This window comes from Podarcis liolepis (genome assembly GCF_965112155.1).
Source record: "Podarcis liolepis genome assembly, chromosome: 7".
NCBI lineage: Eukaryota > Metazoa > Chordata > Lepidosauria > Squamata > Lacertidae > Podarcis > Podarcis liolepis.
In genome coordinates this window covers 47,008,445-47,025,636 of record NC_139561.1, presented here as the reverse complement: position 1 = coordinate 47,025,636, position 17,192 = coordinate 47,008,445, and the positions used below count along the sequence as shown (strand labels likewise).

General features: G+C 43.4%; 1 protein-coding gene across 2 annotated transcripts; it reads left to right on the top strand.

Annotated features, from left to right (window-relative positions):
* Window positions 1-18: 18 nt before the first annotated feature.
* Window positions 19-16,378, top strand: CA7 (carbonic anhydrase 7; the record flags this gene model as incomplete). 2 transcript variants are annotated; one of them, XM_083515130.1, is made up of 7 exons in its annotated part: window positions 19-109; window positions 7,284-7,481; window positions 10,135-10,253; window positions 10,638-10,733; window positions 12,532-12,594; window positions 13,501-13,656; window positions 14,103-16,378. In XM_083515130.1, the coding sequence occupies 7 exons, from the start codon at window positions 19-21 to the stop codon at window positions 14,223-14,225; spliced, it is 846 nt and encodes a 281-aa protein (XP_083371256.1). In that variant the 3' UTR covers window positions 14,226-16,378. The 2 variants fall into 2 exon arrangements, with proteins under 2 accessions (XP_083371256.1, XP_083371257.1); XM_083515131.1 differs by lacking the exon at window positions 19-109 and adding an exon at window positions 4,937-4,993.
* Window positions 16,379-17,192: the final 814 nt, after the last annotated feature.

Here is a 17,192-nt window from a genome sequence, read left to right as displayed (position 1 = left end):
CATCCTCCTCCCAAATAAATGCGGCATCGTGGATTTGCCAGTAATATGCGATTGAATCCCACTGGAGAACAGCGGCAGCCTAGGGGCGCCCTGTCTGATAAGGAAAGTGGTGAGGATGGGGAAATGCACCGGAAAATGGGAGAATATTTGCTTTTATGCAGGGCGCTTCTCGTTGGACCATGCCTTCAGTGTAGATAATACAGACCAACGGTCTGACTCGTATAAGGCAGCTTCCTACGCTCCTCTGTGCAAGGTTCACATCAAGCGCCATCCCGTGTTTTATTATGTATTTCGTGCTCTCATTTTGTATTTTCAGGTGATGAACCGCCCTGTGATCTTCGGGTGAAAGGCGGATTACAAATTTAATAAATGCTAATAATTTCCTGGTGCACATCTCCATCATTTATTGCAAAAAAGATTTAGGTGGGGAGACAGCAGGTTTGTTGCGCAAGAACTCCAAATTGTACCACTTGAGTTTGCTGGCATGTGACTAAATCCCAGCTAAAAGTAGCAACAACCTGGAAACACCCAAAATTCAGTTGGGTTACTCCTAGTGCTAAATAGGTGTGAATGGTATGCTCACCTTACAGAGCAGTCCTATGTAAACCTGTTCAGAAGTAATGAGCGCCGTGGGAATTCCCCTCTGCAACTTTAATGTTATAATGGAGAGATGATTTACTGCAAGTGAATGTTTCCTGTTTCCCAGCTTTCTTATCTCACATTATGCTTTTCTCTGGCTCTGTGTTTGCTGTGTCAATACTGTACATTCTTCCCCATTCTGGGATTGTAGCAACGGTTAAGTATTTGACATTCTGCTTATTGAAATAAAATGGCAACATTTTAAGATTTGTTGTCTTCTGTGACTACCCTATTGTAGATAGTCTGGAAACGGATCACTATTTCATAATTCATATCAAAAGAATACTGGTTCAGAAAGCATATAGGTTAAAAATATTGGACATAATCCCATTTAATGCAGTAGCTGAATTTTCTGCTGCAAATACCTCTCTCCAAGCACACACTTTTTCATATACATGTATTTGTATCCCCCCCTCCTACCCCCCCCAACTCTGTATGGCTTTTTGTTTATTACAATGCAATCCTGTATATGTCTATTCACCAGTAAGTCCCACTAAATTCATTTGGGTTTACTCCCAGCTAAATGGGCATAGAATTACAGCCTTCCTTTCTTTTTTAAAAAAAGTGCATTCTCATTCTGCAACATACATTTCAAGTTGCAGTCCTATTCTATTTATTGTCATACTGAATGCAGTGGCACTTATTTTGGAGTAAACAATCACTTAATTTTTTTAAAAAAGAAAAATATAACTGAATAGAAGCTAATCTCTAGATCAGTGTTTTTCAACCACTGTTCCGCGGCACACTAGTGTGCCGCGAGATGTTGCCTGGTGTGCTGCGGCGGCGACGAGGAGAGGCCGCCCAGCGCGGGGCTCTCGCCGTCTGCCTGCCTGGCTGCCTGCGAGCTCGGAGGGCAGCGCCTCCATCCGCAGCGCCCGCCTCGCGGCTCTCATCTGTTTAACCTTGAAGTCCCCCCCCCCGGCGCGCTCTCCTTCCTCGGCGCTCCAAGCGGCGCTCCGGCTCCGGGGGGCGGAGGAAGAAGCTCCTGGGCTCCGGCGTGTCCTCCCGGGCGAGCGCCACTCGAGAGCCGCGAGGCGGGCGCTGCCCGCCGAGCTCGCAGGCAGCCAGGCAGGCAGACGACGAGAGCCCCGCGCTGGGCGGCCTCTCCGGGGAGCAAGAGGCGCCGAGGAAGGAGAGCGCGCGGGGGGGGGACTTCAAGGTTAAACAGATGGACGTTGTGACCACAATCAGTTTGAATCCCTCTTTTTTTTCTAAGAAAATAAACATTTTACTGTTTTTAGGTATTCTCGTCTTATACCCATTCATGCAGTCCAGTGTGTTTAAGGAATAATTGGGTAAACAGGGTGGGAGCAAAGCACCCCTTTGGAATTATCCTGTGAGAGGATGTTATTTTAAAGCACCTGTGTGCCAATTTGGGATGTCTGTAGAGTTTATTTTTCCACATTATAAAAATATGATACTCTCTCTTCTCAAAGGCAGATGTAATATTTTTAACAAATATTGTCATGAGTAAAAATAAGCCTAAGGTTTTTTTAAAAAAGTCAAATTTTCGCCCACTAGGCGGGCGCCGGACTGTGTCCACCCTATTTCCCATCCGTCCTGGGTGGGGATCAGATCGGATGGGATCGGATGAGAGCGGACAAGCAGTCTGCTCTCATCCGATTCCCCATAGAGAGCAGCGGGGCTCTGACATCTCCCTCTCCGCACACAGTGGTGGTGTGCCTCGTGATTTTTTTCATGAAACAAGTGTGCCTTTGCCCAAAAAAGGTTGAAAAACACTGCTCTAGATCTCATTTGTCCAGCTTTTGAATGATTTTTACACATGCTTTCAGATAGATAACTTCACAGTAGAGAATTTGATTGGCTTCCTTTACGGTAGTGCATAACATCAATTGCAGCTACAGTTCTCCTTGTAGCTCTTGAGAATGTCAGTAGTTCTATTGTAACCTAAGGGGAGATACGCTGTACAAGGATAAGATACTATTTCAGAAATGCGAGTGGGGAGAATTCTTGAGTAGAGAATATGTAGCACAACCAGTGGGTGCTCTGTTCAAGACTCACTAAAACAAATGGAGGCTGGCTGTGTAAGACAACTACAGTTATTGGGAAGTAAAAATATATTCTTTTAAAAGCGGTTCTGGAGCAATTATTTGACAGATTAATAGGGATTAATAGGGAGCATAATCCAGTGAGATGCTGTTCTACATAAGCAACATTGAAATGCATGCTATTTCAGCCCCTTGATCATTTTAGTAGCAATTTTCTGCACTTTCCCCAGCTCTACAATGCCCTTTTTGAGATGCAGTGGCCAGGATTGTACACAGTATTCAGATATGGGGTTAATTGAGCTAGTTTGACGAAGCTAGTTCTGCCCTTCTTTCCAATGCTCCTTTTACACTTCAGTACCTATTGTGTGATGCAACTGTGGTTATACTGCAGAAGATCACTATATCGCCCAGGTTTGTTCATGTGAGCAGCAATGACATGATCATGAAAACCATGGGGAAATTACCATGTAAAACTCCAGTGATTTGCAAAGTTAATGAAATTATGAACTGATTTTTTCTGGAAACACAGAAATGAGCACTTAAAGTCTTTTGGAATCCACTTCTAGATTTCCATAAGTAGCTTTTGCATCATGTGAAAGATGACATAAGATGCAAAAATTAAATGGTAAAGGAACTTTTGGAGGATGGAATAAAATGCTGCCTGAATGTAGCCTAGGAATGATTGTACCCTCAGTAAAGGCATGATAATACCCTCAGTTTTGTTTCTGATTCCTTTCCCATTGATGAGCTATGGAATTCACTAGATGTAGTGATAACTGCCAACCTGGACAGCTAATATTTTATTAGACAAAACCCATGAAGAATAAGGCTGTCAATGGCTAGTAATGATTATAGATGTAATCTTCCCTGCTGGATTGCACTTCATATCTGCTTCCTCACATATTTCAGAGGTTCCAGGTTGAATGCTGTTTCTCATTAACTTTTTCGGTTATAGTGACTTATTTTATCATGTGTCACATAAGAGATAACAAATATAGAAGGAACTAACCTTTCACTACCAAGTTAAATTGCCCCTCCAAGGACAGGCCCCAAGTGGGGGACAAGAATCAAGGTTCTCCCTTTTACTGCACAATTGTACATGTAAGCCCCGTTGAGTTCTGTGGGCCTTACTCCCAAGTAAATGAGTATAGGACTACAGCCTTCTACTTGCAGGATGCAAATGACTGATGGAGCATTTTCTCTATTTTTAGCGATGCTGGTGGGCCTAGAAATGTTTCACATGTTTCCAGGCAAAACTGTCAATTTTGGGTTTTTTCAGTTTCTAATTTTTCCATGTCACTTCATGATTACAGTGGTACCTTGGTTTGCAACCATTCTGGATTGCAACCATGTCAAACCCTCCCTGAAGTGTGTGTCCCTTTTTCTGGATTACAACCAATTTTTTTTTGGAGGCCCCATTGGCGAAAGCGCGCCTTGGGTTACAACCTGTTTTAGTTTACAACCGGACCTCTGGAATGGATTATGGTTGTAAACCAAGGTATCACTGTATTATTATTATTAATAATAATAATATAAACAGGGGGGCTCTAGGTGGTTCCATCTCCCTAAAAATTTGGGTGGAAGTGGGGGTCCTGGGAGAAAGCATTCTCTTTTTGTGACTGATGATGTATCTCTTTACCCTAGCCTTTGTCACCTGAGATGTGTGTTTTCAAGGCCCACCCTATTCCTGTGAATGTAATATGTTTTAACTCTTTTTAAGAGGCACTGACGAGATGTACTGAATCAACCTATGTTGCACACAATTGTTGTTGCATCAATAGCCCTTATGGAAGACCAGCAAAATGAAAGGAGCTGTGTATGTGACATTATCTATTAACAGCAGCAGCAGCAACAACATTTATATCCTGTCCTTTCTCCCAAAGGAGCCCAGGGTGGCAAACACACAAGCAATAACAAATTAAAACATATAAAGACAATTTCAATACAGATGCAGATCCAGAAAGATCTCTACTTAAAAGGCTCATTGGGAGAGGAATATCTTCTGTAGGTGCTGAAAAGACAATAGAGAGAGCACCTGTCTAATATTTGCCACGAGTGAATTCAAAAGGGTATGCGTGGAATTCCAAATCCCCCATCACAAACCCCAGTCTAACTGGGTATCTCTTTTTCTGGGATCATATTTTAAACAGTCCTAGTTGTACACAGTGGACTGAGGAGCAGGAACTGCTGCTGCCTCTTTAAGAGACTGACACTGTCCCACAAGTGAGCTATTATAAAGGCAGGTAAGCTGCAGCAGCTCGGATTAAAAGAGCTGGCAGCAAAGCAGAACGAATCCGCCTACATAATGACCGGTCATAACTGCTGGGGATATGGGCAGAAAGATGGTAGGTTATATGCAGACCCTTCCCCTTCTGCTTTGAATCCATCCCATCCTTTCTCTGCTCTTCTGCTTATTGCACTTATTGCTGTACTCCTTGCAGATGCCGAGTGCATGCCATCTTTCCTAGAAAATAGGCAAAGTGCAAAAGGCGCTTAAGTGGTTAACCAATAAGCAACTGTTCAATTATTGCTCGGAAGAGCCACAAGATTCATTGCCTTTCTGCATGCTGGGGTCAAAGCTTGCCTTTGCAGCATCTTCTTGTAGGTTTATTCTTCATTAGAGAAGTGCAAAGACACCAAGTCTACTGACCTTTGTTCATGACCTGTGCCCCTTTTAAGGGCCTTTCCAGATAACCTGCTAGTCAGCAATATGTACCTGCATGCCAATCAAACATTAGTCGACATGCAAATGGAAAATGGGGTAGTCTTTTCGTGCGAGGAAAACTGGAGAGAAAATGCATGCTCTAGCATTGATCAGGGAAAAGTGCACAGCATTAAAGCAAATCTATAGAAAACACAGTGGTACCTCAGGTTAAGTACTTAATTCGTTCTGGAGGTCCATACTTAACCTGAAACTGTTCTTAACCTGAAGCACCACTTTAGCTAATGGGGCCTCCTGCTGCCGCCGTGCTGCCGGAGCATGATTTCTGTTCTTACCCTGAAGCAAAGTTCTTAACCTGAAGCACTATTTCTGGGTTAGCGGAATCTGTAACCTGAAGCGTATGTAACCTGAGGTACCACTGTAAGTCCTCACAAAATGACTGAGTGGAGGCAGGGGAGCATAGCAATTCTGGTGTTTACTATTATTTAAAATGGCTACTTGGCTACTTCTGTCATCAGATTGTCATCAGGAGGGTGAATGAAGGTAGCCCAAAATGGCATTTTCATGGACCAATGGTGGAACACATTAGAGGTTTGCATGCATAAGATTTCTGGGCAAATGTTTGGCTTCTCATGTGAAAGGTTTTCAAATAACAGGCCTGGGGAAGATGTTTGCCTTGGAGAGCCTCTCCCAGAAAGCATATATGTGCTGAACTAGATGGTCCAGCTACCTCAGTGTGAAACAGCTTCATGTGTGTTCACTGTTCAAAAAAAACACAACAGTTCACAGAAAAACTGTGGGCGTTAGAGAATGATGCTAGGAAAATACAACACAGCTGCCCATGGAAGGAGCCATATTTCCAAAGCAGAGCAGCACGTAATACTTTGCATATGTAAGATTCCAAGATCCAGTCCCTGGCATCTCTGGGGCACCAGGTGGTAGGGAAGACCTCTGTTTGCCAAGCAACGTAGACAATACATTGGAGATGGAGCAATTGTCCTTCTGCAAGCACTAGCCTCTGCAGCAGGGCAGGCAACGCTAACTTGCCTTGTGTGCAGGGTTTAGGCTGACTGGGCTAGCAAAGCAGACATCCAGTGTCACTTCAGGAATGCTTAGCCTGAGACTGAGCCCTGTATAGGAGCTAGAGTTCTCTGCTTTCAGTTAAAGGGCCTCAGCTCCGAGGGACTGGCAGAGACTCTGGTTCTACGGGAGCTTCTGCAATGGAGTCCTCTGAGTCAGTGTAATGTCCTCAAGTCGTAGAAGCACTGGCCCCACTTGTGTGGAAGTGCTGCTGGGACTGCATGCAATTCCCCATCTCACTCAGAATCCTCAACCTCATCTCTTGAACAGAGCTTGCGTGCTGACAGTGGGCTGTGGCCCAAGGGAAGGGGTGCAGAACAGGTGTCTCCCAAACCATGCCCACCGGATACACAGAAACTGGGATGGTGTTTGTGCACATGCCACACAAATGAAAATATTGAGGCCCCATTCCAGTTCTTTTACAATAGTCAGGGTTTTTGTGGTAGAATTTTTTTTATTACATTATTCCAGAATACTAGCTGAATATTGGTGATGTCATGCAGCAGCATGCCAAAAAAATCCGGAAAAAATACACAGCAACTATGCCACTAGAAATGGTGTGTTCAGAAAAGTCTTTAGCTGCTGCATTCTGGAATTGTGCTCCAAAAGCAACACCTGCAGGGCTACACTTCCCCACCCTGGTGTAGGCAACACTGAGCAAGATGTACCAATGGTTCTAATGCCCTTTGCCTGCCATATTTCACTAAAGTTACCTAGTCTGATTAGTTCAGGTTTTTCCATATATGTCTTACTGAGACAAGCTTTAGTTTGCTCCCTGTAAATGATGGAAGGCAGTACCCCAAATCCTTCTGAGGATAAATAAATAAAAAGCTATCTCATAATGTCTGAAGGTAAGAATGATGTAACAGTCTTTCCCTTTTTCCTTCTCAAAGGACCTCCTGAGTGGTACAAGTCCTACCCCATTGCCCAAGGAAATCATCAGTCTCCAATTGATATCATCCCCACACAAGCCATTTATGACCCCTGCCTGAAGCCCCTTAGCATTTCGTATGAATCGTGCTCATCTATCGACATCTCCAACAATGGGCATTCAGTCATGGTAGACTTTAAGGATCTTGATGACAAAACAGGTAAGTGGTGCATGTTATGTTCAGTGAGGGGGAGGTGTCAACTAAGTTTAACACATTTAAAGCTGAATCTGTCAAATAGGCACTTTCCGTGATAATATGAGAACTGAAATACAGCCATTGTTCAAAATTCATACTTCTTCAGAAATGCATGTATTTGGGGGAAAGTGTGCATAAAATGAATAAACTAGTGAAAATAACATTGAAAAATGCATTATGCTAGGATTGCAAAAATGTCTTCAGTAGTCAAAGTGTACACAAAAATGTGCTTCTTAGAAGAGATTTGCATGAAAAGGAGAGGAAGGAACGATGTTTACCTTCCTCTAAGCCCCCTTGGTAGAGAAATGATATTAACATGTAACAAACAATTCCCTCTATTTTCAAAGCGCAGAGGTGAGTGTGGATCATTCAGGGGCCAAAATGGCACCATCCATGCAAAAGGAGGGATGTATCAGTGAGGTTGGAGGAACTATAAAGTTTGCAGAAGTACCAAACATTATTTAGAAAAAGAAAGCCTGAATGGGAAGGTAAGAGCAAAAACAGTCCAATGAGGACATCATACACTTAAAGCCTATTGAGAATACACTTAAACCCCCAGAGAATCCCGGGAACAGTGGCTTACCCCTCGCAGAGCTGCAATTCCCAACAGCCTTCACAAACCACAGTTCCCAAGATTCTTTGAGGAAGCCATTTATGGTATAGATGTGACCACATGTTCAGTGGCTGCAGAACACAGGCTGGCTATTAGAGAACAAAATGGAAAACCAAGTGGGATGGAGAATGGAACAGAATACCCACACTGCAGCATTCTACTGCAGGCTCCACCTGAAACGATTTTCTTGATTGGTGATTTTCTTTGGCAAAACAGCACAAGGATAAAGAGTTAATCCTTCCCTTCTCTTCCACCATCACACCCACAATCACACCCTCTCTATACTTGGGGCAACACTGGAATTAGGGGGGAAAGCCAGATCAATCAGATACGTGGGACAGAGGAGAACTGCTGGGGAAACTTTGCTGGCCCATTGAATTTGTGTCTGTGGGTAGCAGAAGTGCCCCACACTTCTTTCGTCTGTGCCTACACACTGGTATGGTGCTGTTCCAGGTTTTTTCCAGCCAGGAAAGATGCCTTAAAAGCTATAGTTACAGAGCAGCTGAGTCTCCAGTGACAGGTGAGGAACGTCCATGGTGCCATTTATCAAGTACAGTATTAAGTTGCAGCCTTTGGAATACGTAAGACTTAACTTGTGAAGAACAGAAGTAGATGCCATTCAGCAAATTCTTCATTTACAGTGGTATTTAGTGACAATGGGGCTGTAATGAATCCATTCTCATTTAAGCTTAGGAAGGGTGCTTCTGTGCTGCAATAATGCATGAGGTCAAATCCATGTCTGAGTATATGCTTGTGCATTATATGGTAGGGGTGGGCAACCTTTGGCCCTCTTGATGTTGAGCTCCTCTGTCTGCCCCAGCCAGCATGGTCAGTGGTCAGGGACATGGGCATAGCTGGGGGGGGCAGGGAGGGCAGCTGCTTCTCCTAAATCAATAAAAATACATAGCAAACTGAAGTTCTGCCCCCCCCCTAACAAAAGGCCTGCCACCCTGCAACAAAATCCTGACTATGCCCATGGTCAGGGATGATGGGAGTTGCAGTCCAACAGCATCTTGAAGACCTGAGGTTGAGGAAGTCTGGTCTGCGATATAACAAGTTATTCTAGTGCACACTTTCAGTTTGCACTGGGTTGTCCTCACTCAGGCTTGGCTCCAGGTGTGTCCTCTTGGCAGGGTGGGGGTGTCCCCAACACAGAGGCGTAGCTGGGGGGGCACAATGGGTGCCACTCCGCAGGGGGTGGCACTTACCGCAGTGCCTGCAGTGTGCCCTCTGCCCTAACATCTTGTAGGAAGCACTGCAGCCCAGTAGTAGAGCACAAGCTTGACATGCAAAGGGTCCCAAATTCAATCCCTAACAGGGAAAGACTCTGGCCTGAAATCCAGGAGAACATAAGACCAGGCATGTCCAAAGTCCGTTTCACAAAAAAAAGCTCAACAACTTCAACCCTGGTCAGCCCTCACACATGCTCACTTCATCAAATCTAGCCCTCTTTGAAAAAAGTTTGGGCTCCGCTGGTATAGACAGTACTGTACTGAGCTAGAGGTTGATATTTAGGAATCTCTCTCTAGCTTTTGGGGTTGAATTTCTTTGTGGATTTATTTGGTTCATTATTTAGTTCAAACAGTAGAGGGCACTGTACTTATCTATATCTGGATGGAGTCTGGCATTTTCTTTTACTGCTCTGTTCTTGTTGAAGAGAGACTGTTTCTCTTCTCTCTTTTTTGTAAGCAGTTTATAAGAACCTTGCGATGTCAAGAATATGTGTCTTTTTAGACTGTAAGCCTGAGGAGCAGGGACTGTGCTTATAAATCTGTAAGCAATTCCGAAAGCCCTTCTGGCAATGTGAATACTATCTGTAAATAAAACAGATACAGTATTGCAAAGACGTCTTCAGTGCTCACTTATCGAAAAGAAACCAAGCCTTGTTTTGTTGCACCTGGGACTTTTCCCTGTTAGAGCTATTGAGGTGGGTGGAGGGATGTATAATATGGTCAGCTTCATGGAAGCCAGTTGCCAGTTTTCTGTCTGTCTTCTTGGTTGCAGCGGTCAGTGGAGGGCCACTGGAAGATCCTTACCGGCTGAAACAATTCCATTTTCATTGGGGGGCAAGCCAAGACTCCGGATCAGAGCATACCATCAATGGCAACCCTTTTCCTTGCGAGGTGAGTCATAAATATTGGGGTCTTTTAAACCCCCTTTTTAATATACAAACTTGAGCTGGGGTTGCAGAGAAAATCACAGGATGTCAGATTTCTGTGGTCTCCAGAAATCACACCAGCGATGGAGAAGCAGGGCCAGCATCCGTGCTGATTCCGGGTGAGATCTCTCCCAAAACGGGCACAATTTCACTTGAAATCAGCACTGATGGAGCTGCCACTTCTCCATCAGCAACTGATTTGGCAGAGCATGTGGTGCAGGCAGCGGTGGCAGGTATGACAGCCCTGGTGGCAGCGGGAGTGATGTCAGGACAGCACTTTCTGTTTTGCCTCAAGTGACGGAACGGGGTGTGCCGCCCCTGAATACTGATGTTTGACTTGTCTCCCCAGCTCCATTTAGTTCACTGGAATGCCAAGAAATATGTGACCTTTGAAGAGGCAGCGGCAGCTCCAGATGGCTTAGCAGTGATTGGTGTTTTCTTAGAGGTAAGAGCCGTAAAAGTTGTTGCACTTAGAAATATAGAAGTGTAAGGTTGGAAGGGGCTGCTAAGATCATCTTGTTCACCCACCTGCAGTGCAGGAATCACAGCTGAAGAATCCCTGACTGATGACCACCCAACATCTGTTTAAAAACCTCCCATGAAGGTTTTTATTTCCTTTAGTGTGTGTGTGCTGTTTTTTACTTTTTATTATATGTATGGCACCACCAATGTGCATGACACTGTATAAGAAGACCAGTCTTTGCCATGAGGAGCTTAGTCTAAAATTCAACACAAGGGAGAGTATAGAGCAGCGGTGGTAAACCTATGGCATGCGTGCCAGAATGGGCACACGGAGCCCTCACTGCTGGCACATGCGCCATTGGCCCTGTTGTTTTTTCCATTTGTGCTCGCACTCCTTCCCTCACTACTGTGTGCATCCACTGCTTAAACCAGCAATTGTATTCCGCGATTGATCTGTTTTTCAATTGGCTGCGGCAGTGGCTGTTTCTGATTGGGCGTAACAGCATTCGTTATTTGACCCTCGTGATTTTTTCCTGCACTTTTTTAGTGCTGCATGGTAGTTCCCAGCTAGTCGGGGAACGGGGGACGAGGGAGGGAGATGGCGAGAACTGTGGCGATTTTTCTGTTCTGTCTCTCCCAAAAAAGCTCAACAACTTTGGGCACTTTGCAATAAATAAGTGGGTTTTGGTTTGCAGTTTGGGCACTCGGTCTCTAAAAGGTTTGCCACCACTGGTATAGAGGGTGGTGAGAATGAGATGCATGCAGCTAAATTGCACACAGTTAGAGGCTCTGACTGCGTAAATACTGTACCATACTTTTAATGCACGTTTAAAGTGCATGGCTTCCCTGAAAGAAGCCTGGGAATTATAATTGGCTAAGGAAGCTGACGGTTGTAGGTCTGTAGGAGTAAACTACAATTCCCAGGATTATTTCAGGGAGCTCATGTGGTTCAAATGTATGGTGTGTACACAGCCTAAGTTTCAGCAAGGGATGACGTTTAAGGCAGGGGTGTAATGTGGCCCATGGCTTAATTTCTATACAGTAGCTACAGTATCAGTTCAGAGCTCTGGCAAGTGTGACCTGTCCTTCCCCCAGCAGCCTAGGAAGAAAGGAAGGAAGGAAGTGGCCCCACCCACTGCTGGCAGGCAGCCCCAGAGAAGATGCAGTCCCCAGAAGAAGAAAAACGTTGTCCATCCATGATCTACCGTATTATTTGCTCTATAAGACTCACTTTTTCCCTCCTAAAAAGTAAGGGGAAATATGGTGTGCATCTTATGGAGCAAATGCAGGCTGCGCAGCTATCACAGAAGCCAGAACAGCAAGAGGGATTGCTGCTTTCACTGCGCAGCTATCCCTCTTGCTGTTCTGGCTTCTGGGATTCAGAATTTTTTTTTGTTGTTTTCCTCCTCCAAAAACTAGGTGCGTCTTGTGGCCTGGTGCGTCTTATAGAGCAAAAAATATGATAAGTCTAGAGGTTGTACCACAGAAAAAAGAGGCTCTGAGGAAGGATTTGAGGGAAGGAAGAGAGGGGTCAGGTGTTTTGGAAGGCGGGAAGGACAGAAAAGGAGAAAGAGTAGAGTTGTCCAAGATATTGAGGAACCTCAAAAGACTCTTCCCTTTTTCTGGTAGCATTTTCCAGGCACTTGTTTCAGTGTTTGAGGGGGAAGTAAAATGCTGAAAAACAAATTGGTGATAGAGATTGGCAGCTCCTGGTTTGTTGAAACTCTTACTTTTTTGCAAAACCCACATTCTTAGGCATCTCTCTTGTTTTAAACTCTTAGATTGGAGAAGAACATGCCAGTATGAACAGATTGACAGATGCCTTGTACATGGTCAAATTTAAAGTAAGTTTAAAATACAAATGCAAAGTTCGTTTTGTGTCATGGAAGACTGTTCAGAAACTCCAATTGATCTAGAATGTGGCAGCCATGATGCCGGTGGGATTGGGTTGGTGGGGCACACAGGAGAGATCCTTCTCAGTGGCTGCTCCCAGACTTTGGAACTCCCTTCCTAAGGAGGCCAGTTTGGTTCCCTCCTCACCGTCCTTCTGCCAGCAGGTGAAGTCTCTTTTATTCTAACAGGCTTTCGTGAACTGACTGTTTTTAGGGAAAGGCCTTTTAATAGCGCTGTACTGCTTTTACTATCTGTATTTTAATAGATTTGTTTTAATTCTATTATTGTTTAATTGCTTTTAGACCATTATATTTTGTTTTTAGCATTTTGTATTTTATCTATGTGGTTACAATTTGTGTAAGGCACCTTGAGTCCCAGTCTGTAGAAAAGGCAGGATATCCTTATCACCATCCCATTACACCTCTCCTATACCCATTGCACTAGTAACCAAATCATTTCTGTGCTCAGGGTACTTCAGACTGTCACTGTTTTGGGGTTGGACTCAACCATACACCAACAAATTCAGCTTGTGCAACAAATCTGATTCCCCCCAAAATAAATCTTGATCAACACTGATGTAATTAAATGACCGCTGAAATTAATATGATGCAATGCTTCCCATAAATATCTCCCCACCTGGAATTTTGCAAAGTCCTAGTCTTACATGTTAACCACTACACCATGATGACACGTCATGTATTTTTTTCAGTTCCCTTCTCCTTTTTAGCTAAATCCAATATTTGGTCAGCCATTGGACAAGAGCAATAGCTTTGCTTTGCTTTTGCAGCAAAGCAGAAGGTTTTGTAAAAACAATTTAGTTTGTACCTTTAATTTCTACTTTTAATTTTCTAATCCAGGGAACCAAAGCCCAGTTCAAGTCCTTTGACCCAAGCAGCCTCCTGCCCTCTTGTCTCGATTACTGGACATATCCTGGATCCTTGACAACACCTCCTCTTAATGAGAGTGTGACCTGGATAGTGCTAAAGGAGACCACCAGAATATCCGATAAACAGGTAAATCTTGGGTGGCAGAGGGTGAGGGGCTGTCCTTTTTCTACACAAAAGTGCCCATGCTGTCTGCTCTTAAAATCCTGGACACCACACACAAAAAAATGCTATTTTATTTAGGAACATATAGGGGGGAAAACCCAAGAAGGGGGAGAAGCAGCCTTGAAGTTTCCCATTAGTCATTAGCACCTGGACAGCAGACGGTCATGTCACCTGGTCACAGTCTCCCTCTACAGTGAGATAGATTGCATTTCTGTGTTAATTTATTTATTTCTATATTTGCAGCTATCAATTAGGATATGCAAATATCATGCAAATCTGTGTCCTCTTTGGTCCACTTTTTGGGCAACATGTAAATTGCCATCCTAAATCCATTTGCGTTTTCCTTTCTTCATGAGCTCTGGCGTGACCGATTTTCTTAAACAATAATATCAGATCCTCTGAATTTACAGATGGAGAAATTCCGTACCCTCCTCTTCACCACAGAAGAAGATGAAAGAATCCAGATGGTGAATAACTTCCGTCCCGCTCAGCCTCTTAAGGGAAGAGTGGTTCGTGCTTCATTCAAGGCTTAAGGAGGTGTTCAGATTCAGCATGGGCATGTAGGAGGAATAACAACTGAACCTCAAAACATCCAAAGGGCTTCAATACTGGCAAACAAAAGAAAATGGATAATAGACCTGCAGCTTAGAAAACCATCTCAGTGGAACTCTTGAACATTCAAAGTTATTATTTTTCAAAATAATACCTGGGACAGTCCTTATTTTGCAGTTAGGTCTCTTGGAGCAAACTCCTCAATCTGTCATTATCTTCCAATGAGAAAAATGGTGGGGGTGTTGTGTAAGGTGTCCTGGGAACCTTTCCCCCCGAAGGGTGGGATATAAACCCTTAAATTAATACAGTGGTACCTCGGGTTAAGTACTTAAGTCGTTCTGGAGGTCCATTCTTAACCTGAAACTGTTCTTAACCTGAAGCACCATTTTAGCTAATGGGGCCTCCTGCTGCCACCACGCCGCTGGAGCCCGATTTCTGTTCTTATCCTGAAGCAAAGTTCTTAACCTGAAGCACTATTTCTGGGTGAGCAGAGTCTGTAACCTGAAGCTTATGTAACCTGAAGCATATGTAACCCGAGGTACAACTGTAATTAGGCTTTGGAAGACAGGGGGTGGGCATGGTCCTTATTGTAAGAATCATCTTATTGCATCTGTTTGATGGACACAACTACAAAATAAGTTTCTAGCCTTCAAAGCAGCAGGGAACAGTGTATTGAGGCCACAGCTGAGGGCTCAGAAAGCAAAAGGTGCTTTTGGCATTTACAGAATGGGGTTCTGCTCCCTATAAAGCTACTTAAAGCAGTCCACTTAAACTTTTGCAAACACTAGATTCTGGGAGAAGCCAAAGTATTGCAACTGGAAGAAACTGTTCAGATAAAGCATAAAAATCTGACTGTTCTGATAAGGGGCAACAGATGAGTTACTCGCTGAATTTAGGTGACTAGGTGTTTCAGATCATTGTAATTCTACTGAACATTCTGTTTTATTCATAGTATAAGTAAAGGGCCTGGCTGGAACAAAATGTTGCATTGCGGAGCTCTCCTGTTCACTGCACCTGTCAGCCAGCCAGCCAGCCATGCCCTCCTTTACAACGTTCCATTCCACTTCCTCTCCCACCCAGTTTTCTGGTCCATTCCACTTCCAACAGTAAGTCAGCATTCCGTGCCCACTCAGCATGCTCAGTCCTCATTGGGATTTCTTTGTGTTTTCCTCCACCCAACAAGCAGCAACACCTATGGCTAGGGATGGAGGAGAAATTTAATTCAGTATACGTTTAAAGCCGAATCTATAAAATTTGCACTTTCCTAAACAATATGCAAACTGAAGCACAGCTATCCTTTGAAATTCACACTTTTGCAGATGTTGTGATGCAGTTCTCCAACCAATAAAAATGCATTTATTAGAGGAACGTGTGAATGAATATGATGGTATCAGTGAAAATAACATACAAAAATGTATTAGGGAAATTTCTTGACAAAATGTATATGCTGGTCAAAACTGCATATAAAATTGTGTGTTTTTAGGAGACATTCACACTAAGATGCTGATGAATTTTAAGGAGGATTCTTTTTAAAATGGCAAATTACTGCAAAAGGTGGATAACTGAATTTAAGATTGGAAAAATGAGAAGCTTAAAGAACCAAAACTGACAGATCCTTCCATCCCTCCAAAATGTCTCAACATCAGAAATAGAAGGAATGATGAATGCAGGCAGATTCAGATGTGGAAGAAGGGACTCGCCAATGAGCAGCTGAACAGGCATAGCAGACACTTCACTGGCACAAAGTTGTGCCACACTAGGACAAAAGGATTAATGTCTCCTGGTCAGTTGACTGTCATAGTCCAAAGATAAAGTAGCAGGAAAACTTGGGAAATTGCAATGAGAAGTCTTGCAGTTTTTCTCATTAGAATTAACAGGACACCAGGGGCAATAGTTTTTTATAATCATAGACATTTAATAATTGTGCTCTTAGGTATTCTTATAGCAGTGAGGCCTATAAAAAGCAAAAGGAAGTTTTGCTTGACTGAAACTATGGGTTGCTTTGTTGCTCTTGACTGAACTCCATTGCCCTTCATGGTACATATATTTTTGTTCCAGTCGATCCTCTTCAAAGTTGTACCTGATGTATTATAAATCTGACTTTGCACAATAAAATAAAAAAAGTTCAACCTAATTGTAATCTACCGTCACTCATTTTCCTGCTGATCTATAATGTTGATGCTGTGATATAATTCCGAAGCTGCCGTCTCTTCATCAAAATAAATGAGAAATGGGGGAGGGATTCAAGCACATACCATAAATTTAGGTTTGTGCAATTGAAGTGGATTAAAGTGTTCTGCTGCTCTAGCACAACAAATTCTGACAAATCTGACTTTTTGTCCTTTGGAAACAGGCAAGAAAATGCATTGAAAGGTGTAGGATGAACAAATAACTAACAAGAAGATGCAGAAACACCTGCAAACAAATCAGGAAGAATAAATAGACCTGCTGGGTCTACTTGACAAACTGTGGAAACAGGAAACGCAATAGTACCTGCTTAACATTTCCCTAAAGGGAGATGGGGAGACACAAAACTGCAGGCAGACTTTCAGGCTGTGCCCATACCAGACATTAAACACATTCCGCCAAAGAATCCTGGGAACTGTAGTTTGTTAAGGGGGCTCGATATTGTAGTTCTCACAGTAAACTACATTTCCTAGTATTCTTTGGAAGGGGTGTGTGCTTTAAATATGTAAGCAGCTGTAGTTTATATTCCTGACATTAATGTTCATCTCATAAGATCCCTCTTAATTAAAATTCTGAAGAACTGCAGGGCTCCCGAGTTAGAAAATCTCAGCTCTGTCACCCCCACCTCCCATCACAATGGCTGTTACATTTTATGAACATGAAAAGATGCCTTATACTGATTCAGTCCATTGGTCCATCTTGCTCAGCGTTGTCTCACAACCCTTCTTAACCTTGTGTTCCCAGATGTTGCTGGCCTACAA